General features: G+C 40.0%; 2 protein-coding genes across 3 annotated transcripts in view; one reads left to right on the plus strand and one right to left on the minus strand.

Annotated features, from left to right (window-relative positions):
- Positions 1 to 607: 607 nt before the first annotated feature.
- Positions 608 to 15105, plus strand: LOC118330717 (1-phosphatidylinositol 4,5-bisphosphate phosphodiesterase zeta-1-like). The gene is given in 11 exon segments (XM_035665368.1): positions 608 to 797; positions 1229 to 1430; positions 3615 to 3759; positions 4052 to 4204; positions 5864 to 6037; positions 6232 to 6391; positions 7351 to 7467; positions 9582 to 9754; positions 11735 to 11858; positions 14586 to 14735; positions 14989 to 15105. Coding segments are annotated over 11 exon segments (1671 nt in total). The 3' UTR covers positions 15072 to 15105.
- Positions 15106 to 16153: 1048 nt separating this feature from the next.
- pik3c2g (phosphatidylinositol-4-phosphate 3-kinase catalytic subunit type 2 gamma) overlaps positions 16154 to 18898 on the minus strand; it is an 18420-nt gene continuing 15675 nt past the window's right edge. Inside the window, exons 27-32 of one of the 2 annotated variants that reach the window (XM_035665847.1) lie at positions 18361 to 18479; positions 18166 to 18262; positions 18016 to 18079; positions 17746 to 17825; positions 17490 to 17615; positions 16154 to 16823 (exon numbers count right to left, since the gene is read on the minus strand). In XM_035665847.1, coding sequence (XP_035521740.1) covers positions 16674 to 16823; positions 17490 to 17615; positions 17746 to 17825; positions 18016 to 18079; positions 18166 to 18262; positions 18361 to 18479 — 636 coding nt within the window. In that variant the 3' untranslated portion in view covers positions 16154 to 16673. The remainder of the gene's footprint in view (positions 16824 to 17489; positions 17616 to 17745; positions 17826 to 18015; positions 18080 to 18165; positions 18263 to 18360; positions 18480 to 18898) is intronic. The other variant, XM_035665846.1, reaches the window with a different exon arrangement.

Here is an 18898-nt window from a genome sequence, read left to right on the forward strand (position 1 = left end):
AATGAGAAAGTCACACAGACATTGCCTTAATATTTGATGGAAGTAAAAGATACAGAGAGCAGGGGGGAGGGGAGGTGCAGTGTGAGAGGATGGGAGAACTTTGTGCAGACAGAGTGAAGACCCTGACTTCTCTTGTATTCTCTTTAATGCTGACTTTGAAAAAGTAGTATTTCAACAGTGAGCTCAGGTAAAAGCTGGGCTACATCTTTGAGTTGACATTTCTATTCACTATTTCCTGTATATTTTTAGAGAGCAAGTGATGTGTTGTGTCTTTGAAACACTTGCAAGTGTTTAAAATATCTACAAGATGACACCTTAAAGAATAATTGCTAACACTCTTTTTGAAGGGGTGTACATAAGACTCACATGACACCTGCCATGACCATTAATGAGTCTTTATGAATGTTTATGGCTGTTGTCATTAAGTGTTATTCAGTCAATTATGTCCATTTTAATGCAAAGTTAACATTGTCTGAGATGTCTTTGTTATGACAACATGACATTAACCAAGACAACATAACCTGACCTGTTTCTTTATTATGACAACTTGTCTAAATATGCCATAGCAAGCTTATTACACTTAATCAATGATTGTTTGCAGGGCAAGATGAAGAAAAGCACGGCCCCCTCCTGCAGGAGAGTTGAACTACATCATCTGTACCAATACTACGCCTCGGGTCAGATGACTTTGCCTGTCAGTGTCCTCGTCAGGTTCCTCAATCATGAGCAGTTTGAGCTCACAGCAAATGAGGAGATGGCAGAGAGTCTGATTGATAGATATGAGATTGTAGAGACAGGTAAGTGAAGGGAGAGCCGCAGTGTACCAAATCAGGCTGCTTGCTGCTCATTCATATGGGTAAAAAAAAAACTCTGTTCTTTGGACTAAGGTTTTGTCACATAATGATTTTAAATTAGTTATAATAGAAGTTAAGACCTACGCTCCAGTGGTGCCTGGTTGACAAAGTGATTTGCTCTAAGACCAGAGGCAAGGGGTTGAAATGACATAAGGAAAATTGAAGTTAGGCAAGTCAAGACCTCATTGTTTTTTACTTTTTATCATATAGTCTTAGGTTTCATTTTAATAATGAAACTACCTATTTGATTTATTTTAATATTTAACAATGGAACTACCTATTGTAGTCCCTTCTATGCGCTTGGTAGAGGGAAAGATGCTGATTTTGAGTTTGTCACTCACAGGTGTTAACTCTGCTCTTTCCTCCTCTTCCAGCCAGAGAAAGCAGGTCTATGACGTTTGAAGGATTCCTCCGGTATATGGAGTCCAAAGACTGCAGCTTGTTCGACCAGGCCCACACATCTGTGTACCAAGACATGGACCAGCCTCTCACCAGTTACTTCATCTCCTCATCACACAACACCTACCTGACTGGAGATCAGCTAGTAGGAAAGAGCCACCTGGATGCCTATGTCTGGTAGGGAAGTGGATACAGTACAGCATGCATTTATCTTTATGATGCAGGGAATTATTGTAAAGACAAAGGTTAAATTCTACTTGTAAATTTGCCAAAATCACCTAATCTGCTAAATCATGTATATTTCATTAAGCTGATCTTTTATGTAGGTCGAAACAAATGATAAGGTCAATTTAAACACCATTTGGCTCTGATACAGATCTAAAATGCCTCTCAATACACTATTATCTTCTCTCTAATGTCCCTCTCTCCTTCATATGAGTTATCTGGATATTCTCGTTTCCTCTCATTTCATTGACCCATGCATGTGCTGAGACAGACAGTGAAATTGCTGTGGTCCCTTTATGGGGTAATGGAGGTGATTATAAAAGGGGCTGATGGCAGCAGTAGTGCTGTATTTATGGTCCCTGTGAAAGTGCTGAGCGTCCTGGCCGCTTAGAGTGGAACCCTCCAAACCAGCGTCCGGGAAACTCTGGTTTACTTAGATAATGAAATAATCATCGAGAGAGGAGAACAAAGTTGCAGTAGAAGGTGGCTTTTTAGAAATCCCACAACCTCATCGGTAGGAGAGTGAAGAAAAGAAAATGACAAAAATAATTTGTTGGAGGAAGAAATACAAGATCCTATACAAGAGCTAACATGTTGTGAAACAAGGAATTTGCGAAAGAGATGAAATTTGAAGATGTAATTGTCTGATTGTAGTTTACTCACTGAAACTTTTAGTTATATATGATCAAAATGTTTCAGCTTTAAAAATACTTACAGTACATGGAAACGTAACTGTGTTTTTATGGAAATAATGAACAGCACCAGCATACTACATCTATAGTGCCCACTTAAACAAAACTGTGACATTATTGTTTAATTGTGTACTGGTGGAGTAGAGGTGGACATGCTTTCTTTCTGAGAGTCAGATAAAAAGATTTGTACAAGACTCATGTCTTTGTGTGAAGGATGGAGCTGCTGGAGTAAAGCCATTGTTAGCTAAGCTTAGCATAAAGTCTAAAAGTTGGGGGTAACAGCTAGCCTGGCTCTGTCAGAAAAAGTAAAAATACACCTACCAGCACAATTAAAGATCACAAATTAACACACTGTATCTTGTGTGTTTGAACTGTACACAAACACCAAAAAGTCTTTATGCTAAGCTAAGCTCATCACTTCCCAGCTCTGTCAGAATGAGAACTCATTTTGTTCCTCATAACCACATGTTCCGGATTTAAACCTCACTGATAACCTTTGTTACATGGTATTCCCTGTCTCATTCGCTGCATGCTATAGTACAATAAAAATAAAAAAGAATATAATAAATAAAATATAATTTAAGAAAATAGGAACTAAATAGAAATAAGCCTTCCAGGTGATGTGCTGTCCATTCATCCATTCTTTGAAATATGGGAGGCAATTACAATGTGACTTTCAATATGATAGGCTACTGCTTTTCTCACAATAGAAGTAGGGTTACAAAGCAACTCTGCAATGCACAACTTAGAGCAAGACAATCATCAGGATATTTCTGTGACAAAAGAGAAAAACATAGCTGAGAACTGAGGTGACAGAATATCATGCCTGGACTCCAACTGCTGATGAAAGGTGCATGGTCATGTGTGCCATCATTTAAATGTAAAACAGCAACAAACTGGTAAAACAGCAAAAAAAATAAAATAAAAAAAAGCAGAACCATCCCAAAGTCAAATTGAAGTAAAATGGTGATATAACTTTGCATCAGGATTGCAAGAAAATGTTCTATCGCCACAGTGATTACTTGCCCCACCCCTGCTGTGAAAGCAAAATCATTTTTGTCCACTGCAAACAGAAAGCAATATAAACCTGGCCATATTTTTGTAAATAAAGAAATCGCAGAAATGGAAATCACCATTTTCTGGTGTTAAATGAGGAGATCCAGATACACTCAGTTAGAGGAAACTGTTGGAATAAATTATTAGAGTGCAATGTTTGCTACATATAATCCACATGTGTTCTTCACTGTATGGAAGTGGCTATGATGGCTTGAAGTGAGAATTTGAGCTTAACTTGTGCGTGGAAAGGAAATAGCTCAGTTTGTGCCTCAAATATTCACTTCTAATTTCTGACGCAATACATTTTAAGTGCTTATCATTGCCTTGCCACAGCTCAATGTGTGTGCATGTGTCTCCAAATATATGTGTGTGCTTGTGTGTGGCACAGTGCTCTGAGGAAAGGCTGTCGTTGTCTGGAGATTGACTGCTGGGATGGGCCAGATATGGAGCCTGTAGTCTACCATGGCTACACCCTGACCACCAAGATATTCTTTAAGGATGTCATCACCACTGTGGAGCAACATGCCTTCGAGGTAACAGCATATAATATGTTACATGACATATATATCCTGGAGTGGTGCCCCAGGCGTCTAACTCAGCGTTCACTCCTGCCTCTGAAGGCCCCAGGAGTCCCTACTTAGCTGCATTTGCTCTAATGATAGTTATACTTTGCTTGCAAGTTGTCTTTGATTCAGATTGGTTCAGGTCATACTCTGTGTCTGGAGACTTCAGAGCCTGCAGAGAGAGCAGCAGATACAGGTTGATGCTAATTATTGGAAATAGGGTTTGAATCCTGATTTTTTTTATGTGATTATTTCTTGACAGGTCTCTGCGTATCCCGTGATCCTGTCATTAGAAAACCATTGCTCCCAGGAGCAGCAGGAGGTCATAGCCCAGTACCTTGTCTCCATCCTGGGGGACAAGCTGTTGAGAAGTCCCTTGGATCACCCAACCGCTGGAGAGCTCCCAAGCCCAAATGTAAGGCATAGAAAAGTGAGAGCTCGACCATCTGGGCTGTAAATCAGAAGGATTTGTGTTTTATGTTAGAGCTGCTGGTGCAGGCAGAGGGGTGATAGTGTTGGTATGCATAAATCCTCATCGTCCGTCATAAAGCAAAACAAGGAGAAAATGAGACCTTTTCATGATCACGGAGGGCCTCATTAGTCTATTTCTAAGGCTTCCTGTGCCTCTCTCCTCCACTGGGGCCAGATGGACCTCTGCTTTTGCAAGCCTCTTTAATCTCTCAGAGATTCACAAAATCTAATGTGATGTGGTTGATCCTGAGAAGTGTCCATCATTTTAAGTGCGGGGTCTGACATCTCCACTGAAAGTGTCTGCCTCAACCCACGACTGAGTTACTGGCCTGATAGATGCCGGCACAGTCACTCCAGTCTATTGAATATGACGAGAAGGATGAAGGGTTTTTCATTGAGGGTGGATGAATGTGCGCTGTCTCGCTGGAGTTTCTTTGCTGGAATTTGGAATTTACTGCAAAAAATTGTTGTTTTACTGAGTTGTTTTATCCTCAGTGTGCATATATGATTTTCTTCCCCATATTATTATTTTTTTATCTTTATGACTCTCAGGAAGTGGGGGCTTACATAGGAGCCTTAGCAGTAGTAGTTTCATCTTGACTATTAACCCCAGCAACTTACAGAATCAGTGTACATGTGTTACAATCCAGTTATGAAAGTGTAACCAATACAAAATACTCAAAACTGCTCATTATCTCATACGCCACTCTGACCGCTTAGAAAAAAAGGTTAAATCTGTTTACCAAATTTCCAAAGAAACAGGAAGGATGGAAAAACTAATTTTCTTGTCTTTATTCTTCCATTATGCAGTGTTATTGTAGGTTTGGAAATAAGCTATAATTAATTAACAATTTATTACTTTTTTTTACCATAAACATTGGCATAATTCTCTTCAAGAATCCTCAAATGATATCCTAAATTACATCAACATAAAGCAAAGCCTCTGTTGTAGTAGTCTTCAGTAGTTGTTGAAGTATCATTTTGTGTAACAGCAATGAAAAATGGAAGAGTGCAGTGCCAAAGGAAGCTTATAATTTTCATGCTATATGGACTCTTACAGGTTGTTAATGTTGGCAGATCTGTAATTATTTCAGCATATTTTGCCTGTGCATACAGTATGCGATGCCGACGGGTGACTTCCTGTTGTGTGGCTTACCATGGAGCTGCTTCCAAGTCCAGACCATAATGTTTTTTTTTTTACTTTTAGCATATTGCTGCTCATCTGCATAAAGAGCCCTATAGACTACTAACAGATTTCGAGCCAAGACGGTGAAATGTAAAAGCAGATGTGTGATTGAGTGATTCGGTATATCTTTCTGCTTCTTTATCCCACCAAATTTGGCTGTGTTTATGCATTGATGTGGATGTGGCTTCTGAGTGACTCTTTGAAGGATAGCATCTTTTTGACAAACAGAGAGGGGGCGGTTTGTGCCGGGGAAGTGTTCTGATGTTTGTGTCCTAAGTTTTAGGATGTAGTTTGTTTGACTGATGCAACTATGTGATGGTTTTACGAGTGCAGGGGGTTAATGTACACGATTAAGGTACCTTTGCATTTATTCATGTGTTAATTCATATAGAATGTTTTTTTGTGTGGGAATGCCAGGACCTGAAGTATAAGATCCTCATCAAGAATAAAAAACTAAAGCCTCAGATTAGGACAGAGGCAGAGAGGAGTGTAGATGAGGGCGAGGATGAGGAGGAGGACATTGAAGAGGAAGAGGACCATCACACCAAATCGAAGTTCTGGTTTCTGACAAAGGCAGGGTCAAAGACAAAAGTAAGTTATATTTAAGAACAGAATGACAAAGACAGGTTGTATGAGGAGATGCTGTACAGATATATTTAAATGTATTGCAACCACTAAGATAATAGGACAAAAATGCAAAGCTTTAATCTTGTACATAACTATTTGTTCCAATACGGTGAATGCTGTGTTTGGTTTGTCTTCCTCTCTACCCTAAATGTAATGAGTAGAAAAAGAAGGTGGTGGTGGCAGAGGCTTTATCTGACCTGGTCATATACACGAGGTCTATCAAGTTCATCAGCTTTAGTCACTCCAAGGACAATCAGAACTACTTTGAGAACACATCTATGGCAGAGAACAAAGCTCGGAAGCTAGTCAAAGCCTCAGGTAAAGTGTTATGGAAGGGGTTGAAATTTTAGGAATAGAAAAGGAGATTTTGAAGCAATAAAGAATGTGTCTAATTAATTGCAAATGTTACAAAATAAATTCTGGTGTTGAGCCCAATAAAATTATGTTGCTCAAAGGAGAACTCTTTGTCTACTTTAGACAAGAAATGCAATTATGTCTGGTGCCATAAACCTCCGTAATAGTGAAAGCATATTGAACATGACATATACGATGTTAGGGAATAAAGCACAACAGTGCAAGTCCAGAATTGTGCCTTATAATCTTACTGTTGGGAAAGTGAAAAGAGCCTACAGAGGTTCAAATCAACTGATAATCATTTAAACTGTCACTGTGCCGCAGTATACTGAAGGATCAGAGTGATGTAGAGAAATTAAATCTGCTCCCACTGAGGAGGAATGACACGTTCTAGACACACAGCTACATTATGAGCTGGTTGGCTTGGTTGGCAGGGACTGTGAACAGTCTAGGCAATGCTGGAGCTGTAAAAACCTTGTAGTCTCTTGTCATCATCAAGCCCTGCAGGGAAACTACACAGCTATGGTACGATCACACACACAGACTAAAGCTGTGTGCCAGTTTTCTCTCCAGAATGAGGATAATTTTACATTTATCAAAACCTGATCAGTACAAGTTCCGCCTTGTCACATTTTCTCTAAAAACGTCAATTTAACATTAGGCTATATAAAGGCAATTACATTTGCGTATCTTACTTATGGGGGCCTATATTTTGAAGTTACAGTCAAGAATCATATCTGTAATGTCAAGAACTTTGATCTGTCACAAAGACATTTTTATAACTGATACTATTAAACAGTGACTACGTAGATAAACTTAAATGCTTTGCTGAATCACTGCATCAATAACGTTAAGTCTGAATCAGTGGACAGTGCGTCAGAGGGGACATCTGACTTTTGAGTGTTGTGCGTTCTCTCCCTCAGGTGCAGATTTTGTTCAGCATAACCAGAAGTTCCTCAGTAGGATTTACCCAGCAGGCTCAAGGACGGCCTCTTCCAACTACAACCCTCAGGAGTTTTGGAACGTCGGCTCACAGCTCGGTGAGTGGGACAGAGCGAATGTATGCCTGTCCAAAATAGGAGAAAGAGCTCATGATCCCAGTCTGTGTGCACTAATAAGGTATGCTGTAAAAGTTCATACATGTGCCCACATGCATGTATACACACACACATTAGGCACAGGAATATGAAATTAATGTTTTAATATTATAAACAATACTTCATATTTCCAAAGCTTTTAAATAAAATAAATGACATATTAGCAAATAATAAATATGTCAAATTAATAAGGTGTAATGAAATGGCCCTGAAGTTATTAGTACTTTGTTGTCAACTCTGTTTCTATTTTGAGATGAAAACCCTGAAAACATCAATTCAGAAAAGACTTGAAAAGAGAATTTCTTTGATTCCTTTGGAGGAATCAAAAAGTTCTCAACAACACACAGAACAACCAGAACCCTCCGTTACCAGCTTCTTTTTTTAAAAACAAATGAAGAGAAATGCAGTCCGGAAACTCAGATTGTCAAACTTCAAAGGGAACAGCCTGGCCAAGTGTCCTGTCGATTAGCAGTGAAAAGAACATTTCATTCCAGTCCACAGCCTGACCACCTCATCTGTGTTTTCCCCAGAGCAAGTCCTCACCTGGCCCTTATCACACCTTTTCGAAAATCGATTTGAACCCTCCTAAATGCATTTTTTTCTCTCTTTAAACTACATCCTTGTCTGAGTCACAGCTCAGTTTTTTTCCCTACAGTTATTTCTTTAGAGTCAAGCATGAACATTGGACTTGACTTCATATGACATGCCTGAGCTCCTGAGAGTATCTATGCTTCAAAAAATAATTCATAACCTTTATATCTTCGAGACTTATGGCAATGTGTGGTTACCCATGAACTTAAAGTCACAACCCTGATCTGTCTGGCACTGTCTTGGCGAGTTCCTGTCACTCCACCTTTGCACATCCTTTTCATCTGCTTCCATCGCTCAGCCAGTCACTGATTCTGACATGAAGCCCTGCTGATCGCTGAGCAGACTGTCTACGTGCCTCGGTGGCAGCTGTGCAGATGGTGATCGGCACTTTTCACAGTTGCAAGAGACTGCAGTGCAAAGCAGCAGTCTGGATTGATCACTCATAGATAGATGAGCTGTATTTAAATATATAAAAAGATGCAGAAGGATGCATTGTTATGTGCTGGTTAGGACAAAATTAAAGGTGTTTTATTTTGTTGCTGTATATTTATCACATAATTATCTATGTTACAGCAGACTCACAAAAGTTTACAATCCAACCCTGCAGAGACTGAGCACAGACCTGTCAGCAGGATTACATCTGCTGCTTTCTTTATCTGAAAGTTTACATATTTGAAAAGTGTAGTCACTGATGACACTGAAGACATGAGGCTTCATTTATAAAACAGACTGACTTTCACAGAAAAACCACGTATAAGTAGTTATTTATAAACTTTGATGTGGAAATGATTTTATCTCTAAGCAAAGTCTAGACTTGACTCAAGTGATTTTCCTGCTGGTTATGTAGAACTATTACAGTTTGGGACTCATATGCGCCCAAGCCTGTGGTGAACTTTACATCAGCTTTATGAACAATGTGATAGGATCAGTTAAAGGTGCATTGTGTTAGAAAACAGTAGAAGGCTAAGAAGAAGAAGGTTATTGCTGGCTAAACCTCATTTGTGCAAGCATTATATCAGGGTAAATTGCTGATTGTAAAGCAGGTACTGTCAATTTTAAGGTAATTTGAGATTCATAGAAAGGCGCAGGTGTGTAAGTTACAAATAAGCTTCAGAACCTCCTTATAAATGAGGCCCATGGTGTCTGCAGCACACTTGCCAACACAGAGCTTTGCACTGCAGAAAACCCACGACAGATGCGCTTATTTCACAGTTGGTGATTTTGAATGTGTCCCTGATGCAATGTATGGTATTGTTGCGGGAAACATTTCAAGTCTTTGTATAATTTAGCTCCCTCCTGCAGAATTCAGAGCCATAAAAACAGAAGGTATGCAGGAGATCATCTTGCACTGCTTGTTTTATTTCAACAAGCTTTAGGCATTCTCAATTTTTTCCTATAAATCTCTTGGCCACGCTCTGTGGCTCCTCATTTTCATTGTTCCAAGATTGTCTTGTGGTGTTTTTCAGTGGCTCTCAATTTCCAGTCTCTGGGCTCTCCTATGGACCTTAATGATGGCCGTTTCCAGGACAACGGGGGCTGTGGATACATCCTGAAGCCGGGACTGCTCATGTCCAAAGAGAGGAGCTTTGATCCCAGCTGCAGCCAGCGCCGCCTCAAACCAACACACCTGCTGGTCAAGGTACAGCTATGGAGCACTGGATGCTCTGGGTGGCTTTATGGATTAAGGTGTAATGTTACTGGACTGTGTTTGTGCTTTTACATGCATGCAAGTGTTTACAGCTGCACACTCAAGGGATTGTTTAGCAGAGCTCATCTTACTCTTTGCCTCCAGATTAATGCTTTCCTGCCAGATACTGTGAACCAACAATGATGTAAAACTCCCTGAGAGTGTCTCTGTTTAATTAGATTATCTCCCTCAAAAAATAAAGGCAAAGGAGAGAGAGGGGTGAACTAATGTAATTAGACTCAGGGTCCAATTAATAAATCATCCACTTTTCCATTATTTTAAGCATCTTAGTGGACAGTAATAGCAGCACTTGTAATGTACTTTATCCAAACCACATGACAAACGAGGGAAGAAGCGGTGGAGAACACATTCACATCAAGTCACATCTCTTTAGTGGGCCATAAGGACGACGCTCACACACTCTTAGTCCAATTATAAAGATGACTAGCTACGTGTAGTCAAAGTATTTATTTGAATTTGTCACAAATCTGAGAGGACAGAAGGAAGGACTGATACTGACAGATGTCCATCATACACCTGGTGTAATTTATAAAACTACAACCTGATATTTAAATAATAAATATATATTTAATAAATATTGTAATAATAATTGTCTAAAATTATGTTGAAATGCCTGTTTTTTTAGTAACAACATAAACATTTCTTGGAGGAGGACCCCCAAACACCCCCCTTTGCTACCACAGCACCTAAGCCCTCCAGAAACCTAGGGAACCCTGACATATATGTGGACTACAAAGGAATTATTGTATGGGCATCCAAATGGCTCTGATAATGTGGGACTCATACAGACTTACTGCAGAAAAGGTAGAGGAGGGAACATCATAGTTACTCTGCTCGTCTTATGAACAGCAATGGATCGTACAGAAAATGTCTCTTAAAGGATTGGCTCAAACTAATTACAATAACTGACCTTTGAGCTGAATGCGTGTTTGTATTTTTCAACCAGATCCAGTCGTGGATCTTGGATTATTTGCTCAGTTGACCTAGCTCAGTCAGTATAGTGGCTGTTTTAAATGCAATCTGTTGCTTTAGAAACCTATCATACAGTACTATGATTATTGGTTATACTGAAGAAAATGTGTATATTAGGATGTATAGGCTCTCACAAGTTAAACAAAAGCATATCAGACATTGTCTCCTAATGGGGTATGCACACACGCTACGTCTTCCTAGCACAATGCATGAACTATAAATGTAGTGCATGTGTTCTGTTTTTGGATGCCCTGGGAAAAACCTTTATTTATTCACATCACCATTCTGTATTATTTGATCACTTCAGGGAAAATCGTGCAATCTTGACTCTGCTCTAAACTCAGTGGGAACCGAGTCATGAGCAGCATTCAGTGTTGTAACTTAGGTAGGGTTGAGTTTTCAATCTTTAAATAGTAAATAATTCATGTGTTCAGGAAAACAATATTTCCCCTTGAGCTTTCATGAGACTATTTAGCATAAAACTGTCAACTATAAGCAATGGTCTGTTTTTCAATAGCAAATCTATATGAAATGATTACTTCAGGCTGTTATCTATACACTCACAAGGACCATTGTAACTGTGAATGAGCATAAGGCAGGGTGTTTTGTAGCATGACTTCAGGGGAGGAAGGGGACTGTATTTTGGGCCGGACATTGTAAAGCTCCATCAGTGCCAAGCGGGGCATGTCGTGATAAGTACATGCAGGTTTGTCTTTGATCAGAGCTGGGGAAGGGAAGACTCAGTGTGAGAGGACTGCAGATAAGCCTGCCTCTCTCCAGACTAGTGTAATTACAGTCCTGTCCTCTTCTTTTCTCTGCTCTTACTGGCTCTTCTTTTTTATAATTTCTGTTTTCTTATTTATCCCTGATGCCAATTACATTCTCATACACCCGGTGTGCTCATCTGGACTGCCTCTCTCTGTGTGTGTCTATCTACAGGTGATCAGAGGGTCCAACTTACCTGTCCCAAGGGGAGGCAAAGCTCTGGACGCCTTTGTCAGAGTAGAGATTCATGGGGTTCCATCCGACTCGTGCAGAAAAAACACACATACTGTCAAAAACTGTAAGTAATGCAAGACAATGATACGGATACTTTTATCAATTCAAGATAAATTTTTTCAGTGTTCTCAGTATTGTTGAGAAAGACATTGGACATTGTGACTTTGACGGTTTCTTGCATTAAAAATGGTGCTGGGGTGGCAACAGCCAAATGCTGTAGAATAATGACTTAATTGCAATAATATTGGAAGAGTAGGAGTAGTAACAACAGCCATGCTAGGAGCTCTGTGAGGCTGCACTTAGTCACAACAGTGCTTTAAAGGTAACATTAAGAGGATTTGGATATTGGCAGAAATGGAATACAATCACCTGAAAATAAGAATTTTTGTGTTTTTGTTACCTTAAAATGAGCTGTTTTTATCTACAGATGCCACAGGATGCTTTCAATGGAGGCTGCCATTTTGAACTGCCATGTTTCTACAGTAGCCCAGAACGGACAAACCTAACACTGGCTCTAGATAGGGCTGTTTGTGTTTTTTGTGCATTTTGCAGCCACTGTAGTTTCTTCTTTGCACTTGTAAGGGGAGGGTGAACTACAGGAGGCTGGTCCTTTAAGCTAAATGCTAACATCAGCATGCTAAAATGCTCACAATGACACCATGCTGATGTTCAGCAGTTATAATGCTTACCATGTTTACCGTATTAGTTAATGGTTTTAGTAGTGTAGCCAAGCATCTGGGGTTTACCTAACTGAGTAGGTTTAATAAAAAAATATACATGGATGCAATAACCAGCAACAGCTTCTTTATTTTTATTTTTCTCACGCAACTCAACCCGTGATTCTGATTATAACTCCTGCTAACTACAACAACTCTGAGGGGACACACTACCTCCAAGACAAAAACACATAACAAAATAAAGGCTAGTCTTTTACAGTAGTCTTAATTGGATAATTAGCAATAAAGAGAAACTACAGCTGAGACTGAATATCATTACTGTTCTGGTATTTGGTCATAAACCAAAGTATTGGACAAGTTAAAATTTTGACTTTATCATGGCACCAGATGAAGTTGTCACAATTCATCCTGAGGGGGACATGAATGTCTGTACAAAGTGTATCCATCCAAACATTGTTGAGACATTCAACCTCATGGTTGCACTAGAGGAAAGGTCAGGGGCTGGCCGACATTGTCATCTCTAGGGGCAGCGAGCATGGCTAAAAACATGCCCACCTCTGGTTTTATACTAACACATGCAGATAGAAATACAAATGACAGTTAAGAACATGCCTACCTGCATACTGTAGGGCAATGTAAACCTTCAAGTAAAAACATGGAAACCACCTAAACTGGAATCTAGGGAGTTTTCTATGACAGCAGTTTTTCTTCCTTTCAAATCTGTTTCCTAGTAAGCTGCTGTTGGGCTTCTGAGGGCAAATGTGCTGATGAGTTTCTTCAAAATGTACAAGTGGATTCCTTTGAAGAGGAGTCTGTCATGTACTGTTGCTATGATTGAAAACATGGAGCTGACAGTCACTGCACACACGATGAAGTGCTACAGTTTCAGTTTGATGGATATTTTCCATTCAGAACTATCACAGCACCCTATCACCATCATTAAAAATGACTAGAGCTAGTTTATTATTTGTTTATAATGATAAATATGAAAATGACTGGTCTTAAATTTACCTGTCATCAGACATGTGGAAGTTAATCCTATAGCTGCCAAGGTTTTTGATAAACTCATATTTCAGCTGGTGTTCACCACAGATCATCTGTCGCATTGAATTTGGAGCTTCTTCTTTTTTCAAAGAACGACAACATGAAAATTAACTTAATATCAAGACATAACATTGATGGGATATAACACTGTAATGCAGCTGCTGAGATGAGACAAAGACCCTCTCTTTGTCTCAGAAGCAGAGAGAGAGAGAGGGTGGGAGAGATAGTTAAGAGTCCTGGAGGGTGCAGAGCACTTATGCATGGGCATAAATCATAAAATCGTTTTACACTATGAAACAGATAAGGTCACTGGTGAATACAAATGAATGTGGATTTAGATTAAAACTTGGATGTTACAGAGCAACTTGAGAAATTTGTTTTGAATCAGAAATGGATTGAGAATTGCAGCAGATATGACTTATTAGTTATTTACTCGTGCTCTGCCCATTTGTCACTGAGAAATTGCACCTAAACAACACTTGTCATGTAAATCGTCATCATACTGTGGATCTGATAATTATGTATTCACTCGATGGATGGCAAAGTCAATTGTTGGTCAGTTCACTACTTTGGTCCAGACTGAAATATCTCAACAATGCATTAAGATGAAATTTTGTAGACATTCAGTCCCGTAAAGGATGAATTGTAATAACTTTTTTCATTCCCCGACTATTCTTCTAGTGCCACCAGCAGGACAGAATTTGAATTTAAATACCTGCAAAACTATCAACAAACTCATGGCATTACCCTTTAAAGGTCAAATGTGTAACATCAGCAGGATCTATTGGCAGAAATGGAATATAATATTGATAGGTATGTTACTTTAGAACCGTTTTTGTCTACAGATGCTGCAGGTCGCCTTCTATGGAGTCCACCTCCATGTTTCTACAGGAGCCCAGAATGGATAAACCAAACACTGTCTATAGACAGGGCCTTTAGCTTTTTTTTTTTAAATGGACAATAAAATCCGGAATTTGACTCATTGTTTAGAGAATATAAACATTTTGATTATACTGACTAAACCTGTTGATCCTTAATGATTTTAATGCACTGGTTGATTCTGATTACAGCTCTGAATCCTTACTGGAATACTGAAATGATCTTCAGCATCAGCGTCCCAGAACTCTGCCTCATCCGCTTCTGTGTCCAAGACCAGACCGGCCTTCTCAGCAGTGAGTTTGTGGGCCAGTACACCCTGCCCTTCACCAGCATAAAGAAAGGTGAGCCACAGAGGCAGAAAGAGCAAGAGGAGGTGGGGGGCTGGGAGTCAGATAGAGAGCTAAATTACATCAGGTGACTTTGTGTGACCATCATTGTATTTCCCGTCAGTCCCAGTGTCAGCATTACTGAAGGTTGGTCTCTGGTTTCTGGAGTTTTTTATGGAAATGCTTCCACCTATATATATGATGCGCATGTATTTAGCAGCTATACATACATTTCTTTTCATATTCCCCCTTCCTTCTCCACCTCCAGGCCACCGCTGGGTGCCTCTCCGGTCCCGAGACGGATGCAGTCTGGATCCAGCCACCCTCTTTGTCGTTGTTTGGTCTGCCTAAAAGCAGCTCTCTATATCAGACTCACACACACACACACACATACACACACACACACACACCTTGCCAACCGATAGGGAAGCGTGGCTGATGCGGCAACAACAACAACAAAAATAAATAAATAAATCAAAAGCACCATTTCCTCAGATATAAATACCAGTTTTATTGTCAGAAAATAGACGTGCCTTCTCTCTACTGCCTGCGCTCTGTGCTGCAGAGGAAAACACCAGAAGGTTCCAGCAGGGCTGAAAAGACACTCTAACGAAGAATAACTCCCGGCTGGAGAAATCCCCGGAGCAGGATATCAGATTCTTATCATAGAATTAATAATTGATGCAAGTGCAATTATTGTGGTAGAGTTGAACACACATAAGATGATCTTACCCAACCACAAGAAACAGTGTTGGTTTTGGATTAATCATGTGTTCCAAAACAATAGATGCTTTTATTAGGTCTGAAACTGATGAGTGATGCCAGGATACATTAATACAACATGAATACTACTATGAAAGAGTAGCAGCCAGCACTTCACTTTCACTGTGAGATACCCAGCAAGGAATAATATAAATAGCATTCACAGAGGTATACATTATTAAACCAAATCCAGTGTGGGGAAGTCTATTTCTATCCTCGTTCATCACTAAATCCTATGAATGAGGCGGAGGAGAGCACGGGTCAGCAGGCCTGTCAGGAGGAGGATGGCATTAAGATAACATGACAACCTGCCTAAGCCTAGAAAGAGTGTGAGCCTGTGTGTGTGTGAGGAGGTGCTTTGTTCAGTGGTATTTGTTGACATGTGAGCGTCTGCCTGTTCCGTGTTTGTGCATGCATGTGCATAGCTGAATGCCACTGATGGATAAGACAAAGGATGGAGTAAGGGGCAGAGTGTTAACTCAGCCCCTCAGGCCAGAAAGGCAGAGTTGTCATCCTGCTCACACACTCTCCTCACCCCACTCCCTCTGCTCACTCCCCCTCCGGCCTCCCGCCTCCAATTCCACTGGTCAAGGACATCCAGTTGACATAGCCCAAAGGGACACACACACACACACACACACACACACACACACACACAGAGTCTGGGCAGGTAGCTCTTAACATCACTGCCACACCTCCTCTTTAATCTGTCACATCGACAGTCTCGACCACACACGTTTACAAGGACGGTTTTGACTCGCAGAGAAGAAAACACAGTTAAAGTACAAACAAAAGTGCATGTATGATAATACAAGTAATAGTTTCTTTCCTTCATCCATAATCGTGGCCACATCCAAACATTGGATTAATTAGCAAATGTCCTTCATCTGATTAACACTTAATAATAAACAAATAATAATAAATGATACTTCACATAGTAAACAGTCTCTTTCCTGAGTCTTTTACTCAGCCTTGTAACTTCATCCAAATATATCAACCACTGCCAGCATATTTAGCTCTGGAGTGAAGTTAATTTACATCTGATAAATAGGTATAAATGAGAGTGCTCAGTTCCTCTACTCAGGTCAGTTTGTCTCACTCATACAGTCTGAGAAATCTTTGGACTGATTTTTTCCCTAAGTGTGGTTGCACCCCCTTCTGGCAGCAGGCCTACAGTGCAGCTCTCTGAGGTCAGATTGCACAGTTCCCGAGGTTAAACCAGGCCTCCTTGTCAAGCAACTCCTTCTCCAGTTTAATGTTGGTTGCACCCACAAAAGTCTTCTTGCTCTTCACTGTCACTTCCAGCATTATCCCATAAAGCAGTGGGACATTGTACTCCATCTGTGAATGAAAGGCAGATATTTTTATATAACAGCTCTACATTCAGAACATCCATTAATTTGAGGATTTGTCTTTTGTACAGTTTTGCTGTTACCTGAAATTTCTATGGAACAATTATTATTTTGTTTCTTTGTATGTGGCTCTGTTAAGGCTTCACTTTGCAACATAAAAGAGGCTTGGGAGTGAGTATGTGGGAAGCTACTGGTCAGCGTCTGCAGGGTTCAACACTCAAAGATCACATCAGACTCACACAGCAGGCGGAAGATTCAGAAGTAAGAGTAAATGTTTAAAGCTTTGAGTGACAGCAATTAAGCTCACCAGTGGATGTACAAAAACAGTTTTTGGGATTTTAATAAAACAACATTTATAAATATAATTTAGCTTCCCATATACTTATCTTCAATTAAAAGCCTTGACTTTTATTTGCTTCAATCACTGAAATCAACCTGCATTTATCTAGGACAGGCGTTTAATTCCTTTTGCACAAAACTCAGCAAAATGGCAACTAATTTAATTGCTTGCTGAAAGGTACATGGACTACTAGCCTATTATCAAATGATGAAAGCAATACCTTCTTAAACCTGCTCAGTAATCTAATGGAAAAACCACAGGATGCTGTGACTGTGCTAAATCATGGATATAGGATAAGGAGGATGGAAGTTGTACCAGTTCATTGAAGGTGGGGTTGTCATCATTGCGGACCACCTTTGTCTTCTTCTTGGAGCGCTGCTTAGGGTCTGGTCTCAGACGCGTGACCACGTAGGCGTCGGGGTTAGAGCCGTTTGCCTGCTTCTGTTGAAAAGAGAAAAAAGGGTCGTAAAGGACAACCAGCCTATATTTAAGGGAGAACACATTTACTATGTATGCTTTCCTCTTGTTAAAAGCTACAGATAATGCAACTATAAGAGTAGAGGAAACTTACAATGTTCTTTAGGTGTTTTACCATGACTGAGAGCTTGCAGTCAGAGTGAGAAATGTAGAGCTGGATCTGAGGACGGGCTCCTGCAATAGATCAGCACATCAGTCCCAGTTAGTCACAGCATGCCTTATATTGTATATTGTATCATCAGAATTTCCTCAAGACATAGCAAAAAAGTAGTCCTCACATTCTAAATATTACTTTTATTATGATGTTTTTTCCCCCAAAAATCTTTCACAATCATTTTTTATACACCCAAGCGCAGAAATGTACCTGTCACCACAGGTTCTTGGACTATGTTGGGGCCATCCAGGAACAAGCTGCACACATATTCATTCTGCAGAGTGAGGCAGGTTCACAAGTTAGAGCCAGTTATAACAAGAGATCACTGACAGCAATCAACCAGTGACAAGAGGAACTTACTCCCTTGCATGGTCCCTCAAAAAGCTGCTTCAGGTATTTATTCAGCTGAGTCACCCTCTTGCCTGGGGTGAATGACATCTTATACCAGCTAGGAAACCTATAAGGGAGAAGGAGTTAAGACATGTATCAAATTAGGTTATTACTGTGAAAGAAAAAAACAGTGCTTCAAATGAAATTGTTTTTTACTTTACTCACTGAGGCAGCGTAGATTCAATAAAGTATTTCTGCAGCTGCTTATGGATCAGCTCAAACTGCCCAAATGTCTTCTCACTGTTCAGATAACCATCATGAATGGTTACTCTCAGGTCATAGATCTGCACATTAACGAAACAAGTTATTCTATTAGGATGCAGGGTGACTAAATGAGGAGAGACTAACCCAAGATGCATGTTGAAGCTCCCAGGTATGTGTTAAATATTGTTCAGTAGATTCCCAGCTAACTTCATGAGATTTTTTTGGTAACTGGCCCGCACCTTTTGGAACAAGAAAGTTCACCAATTTTGAAAACTAACCTCAGGCCTCAAGGTGTTTCAATGCCATAACCATGAGCTATCACTGTGCTTTCTATTATAGAAACCAATCCTAACCAAGTAACTTCTTCACCATAGTTTTACTGTTAGAGAAACTGCTAGGAAACCTTTTATTTATACCATCTTTATGTAAATACCTGAATAAATAATACTTGTCATTGCCACTAATACTGCTACAGCTGCTTCCAGTTGTGGTTCGGGAG

Source organism: Morone saxatilis, unplaced genomic scaffold, assembly GCF_004916995.1.
Source record: "Morone saxatilis isolate NCDOM2014 unplaced genomic scaffold, NCSU_SB_2.0 Contig2, whole genome shotgun sequence".
NCBI classification, from domain to species: domain Eukaryota; kingdom Metazoa; phylum Chordata; class Actinopteri; family Moronidae; genus Morone; species Morone saxatilis.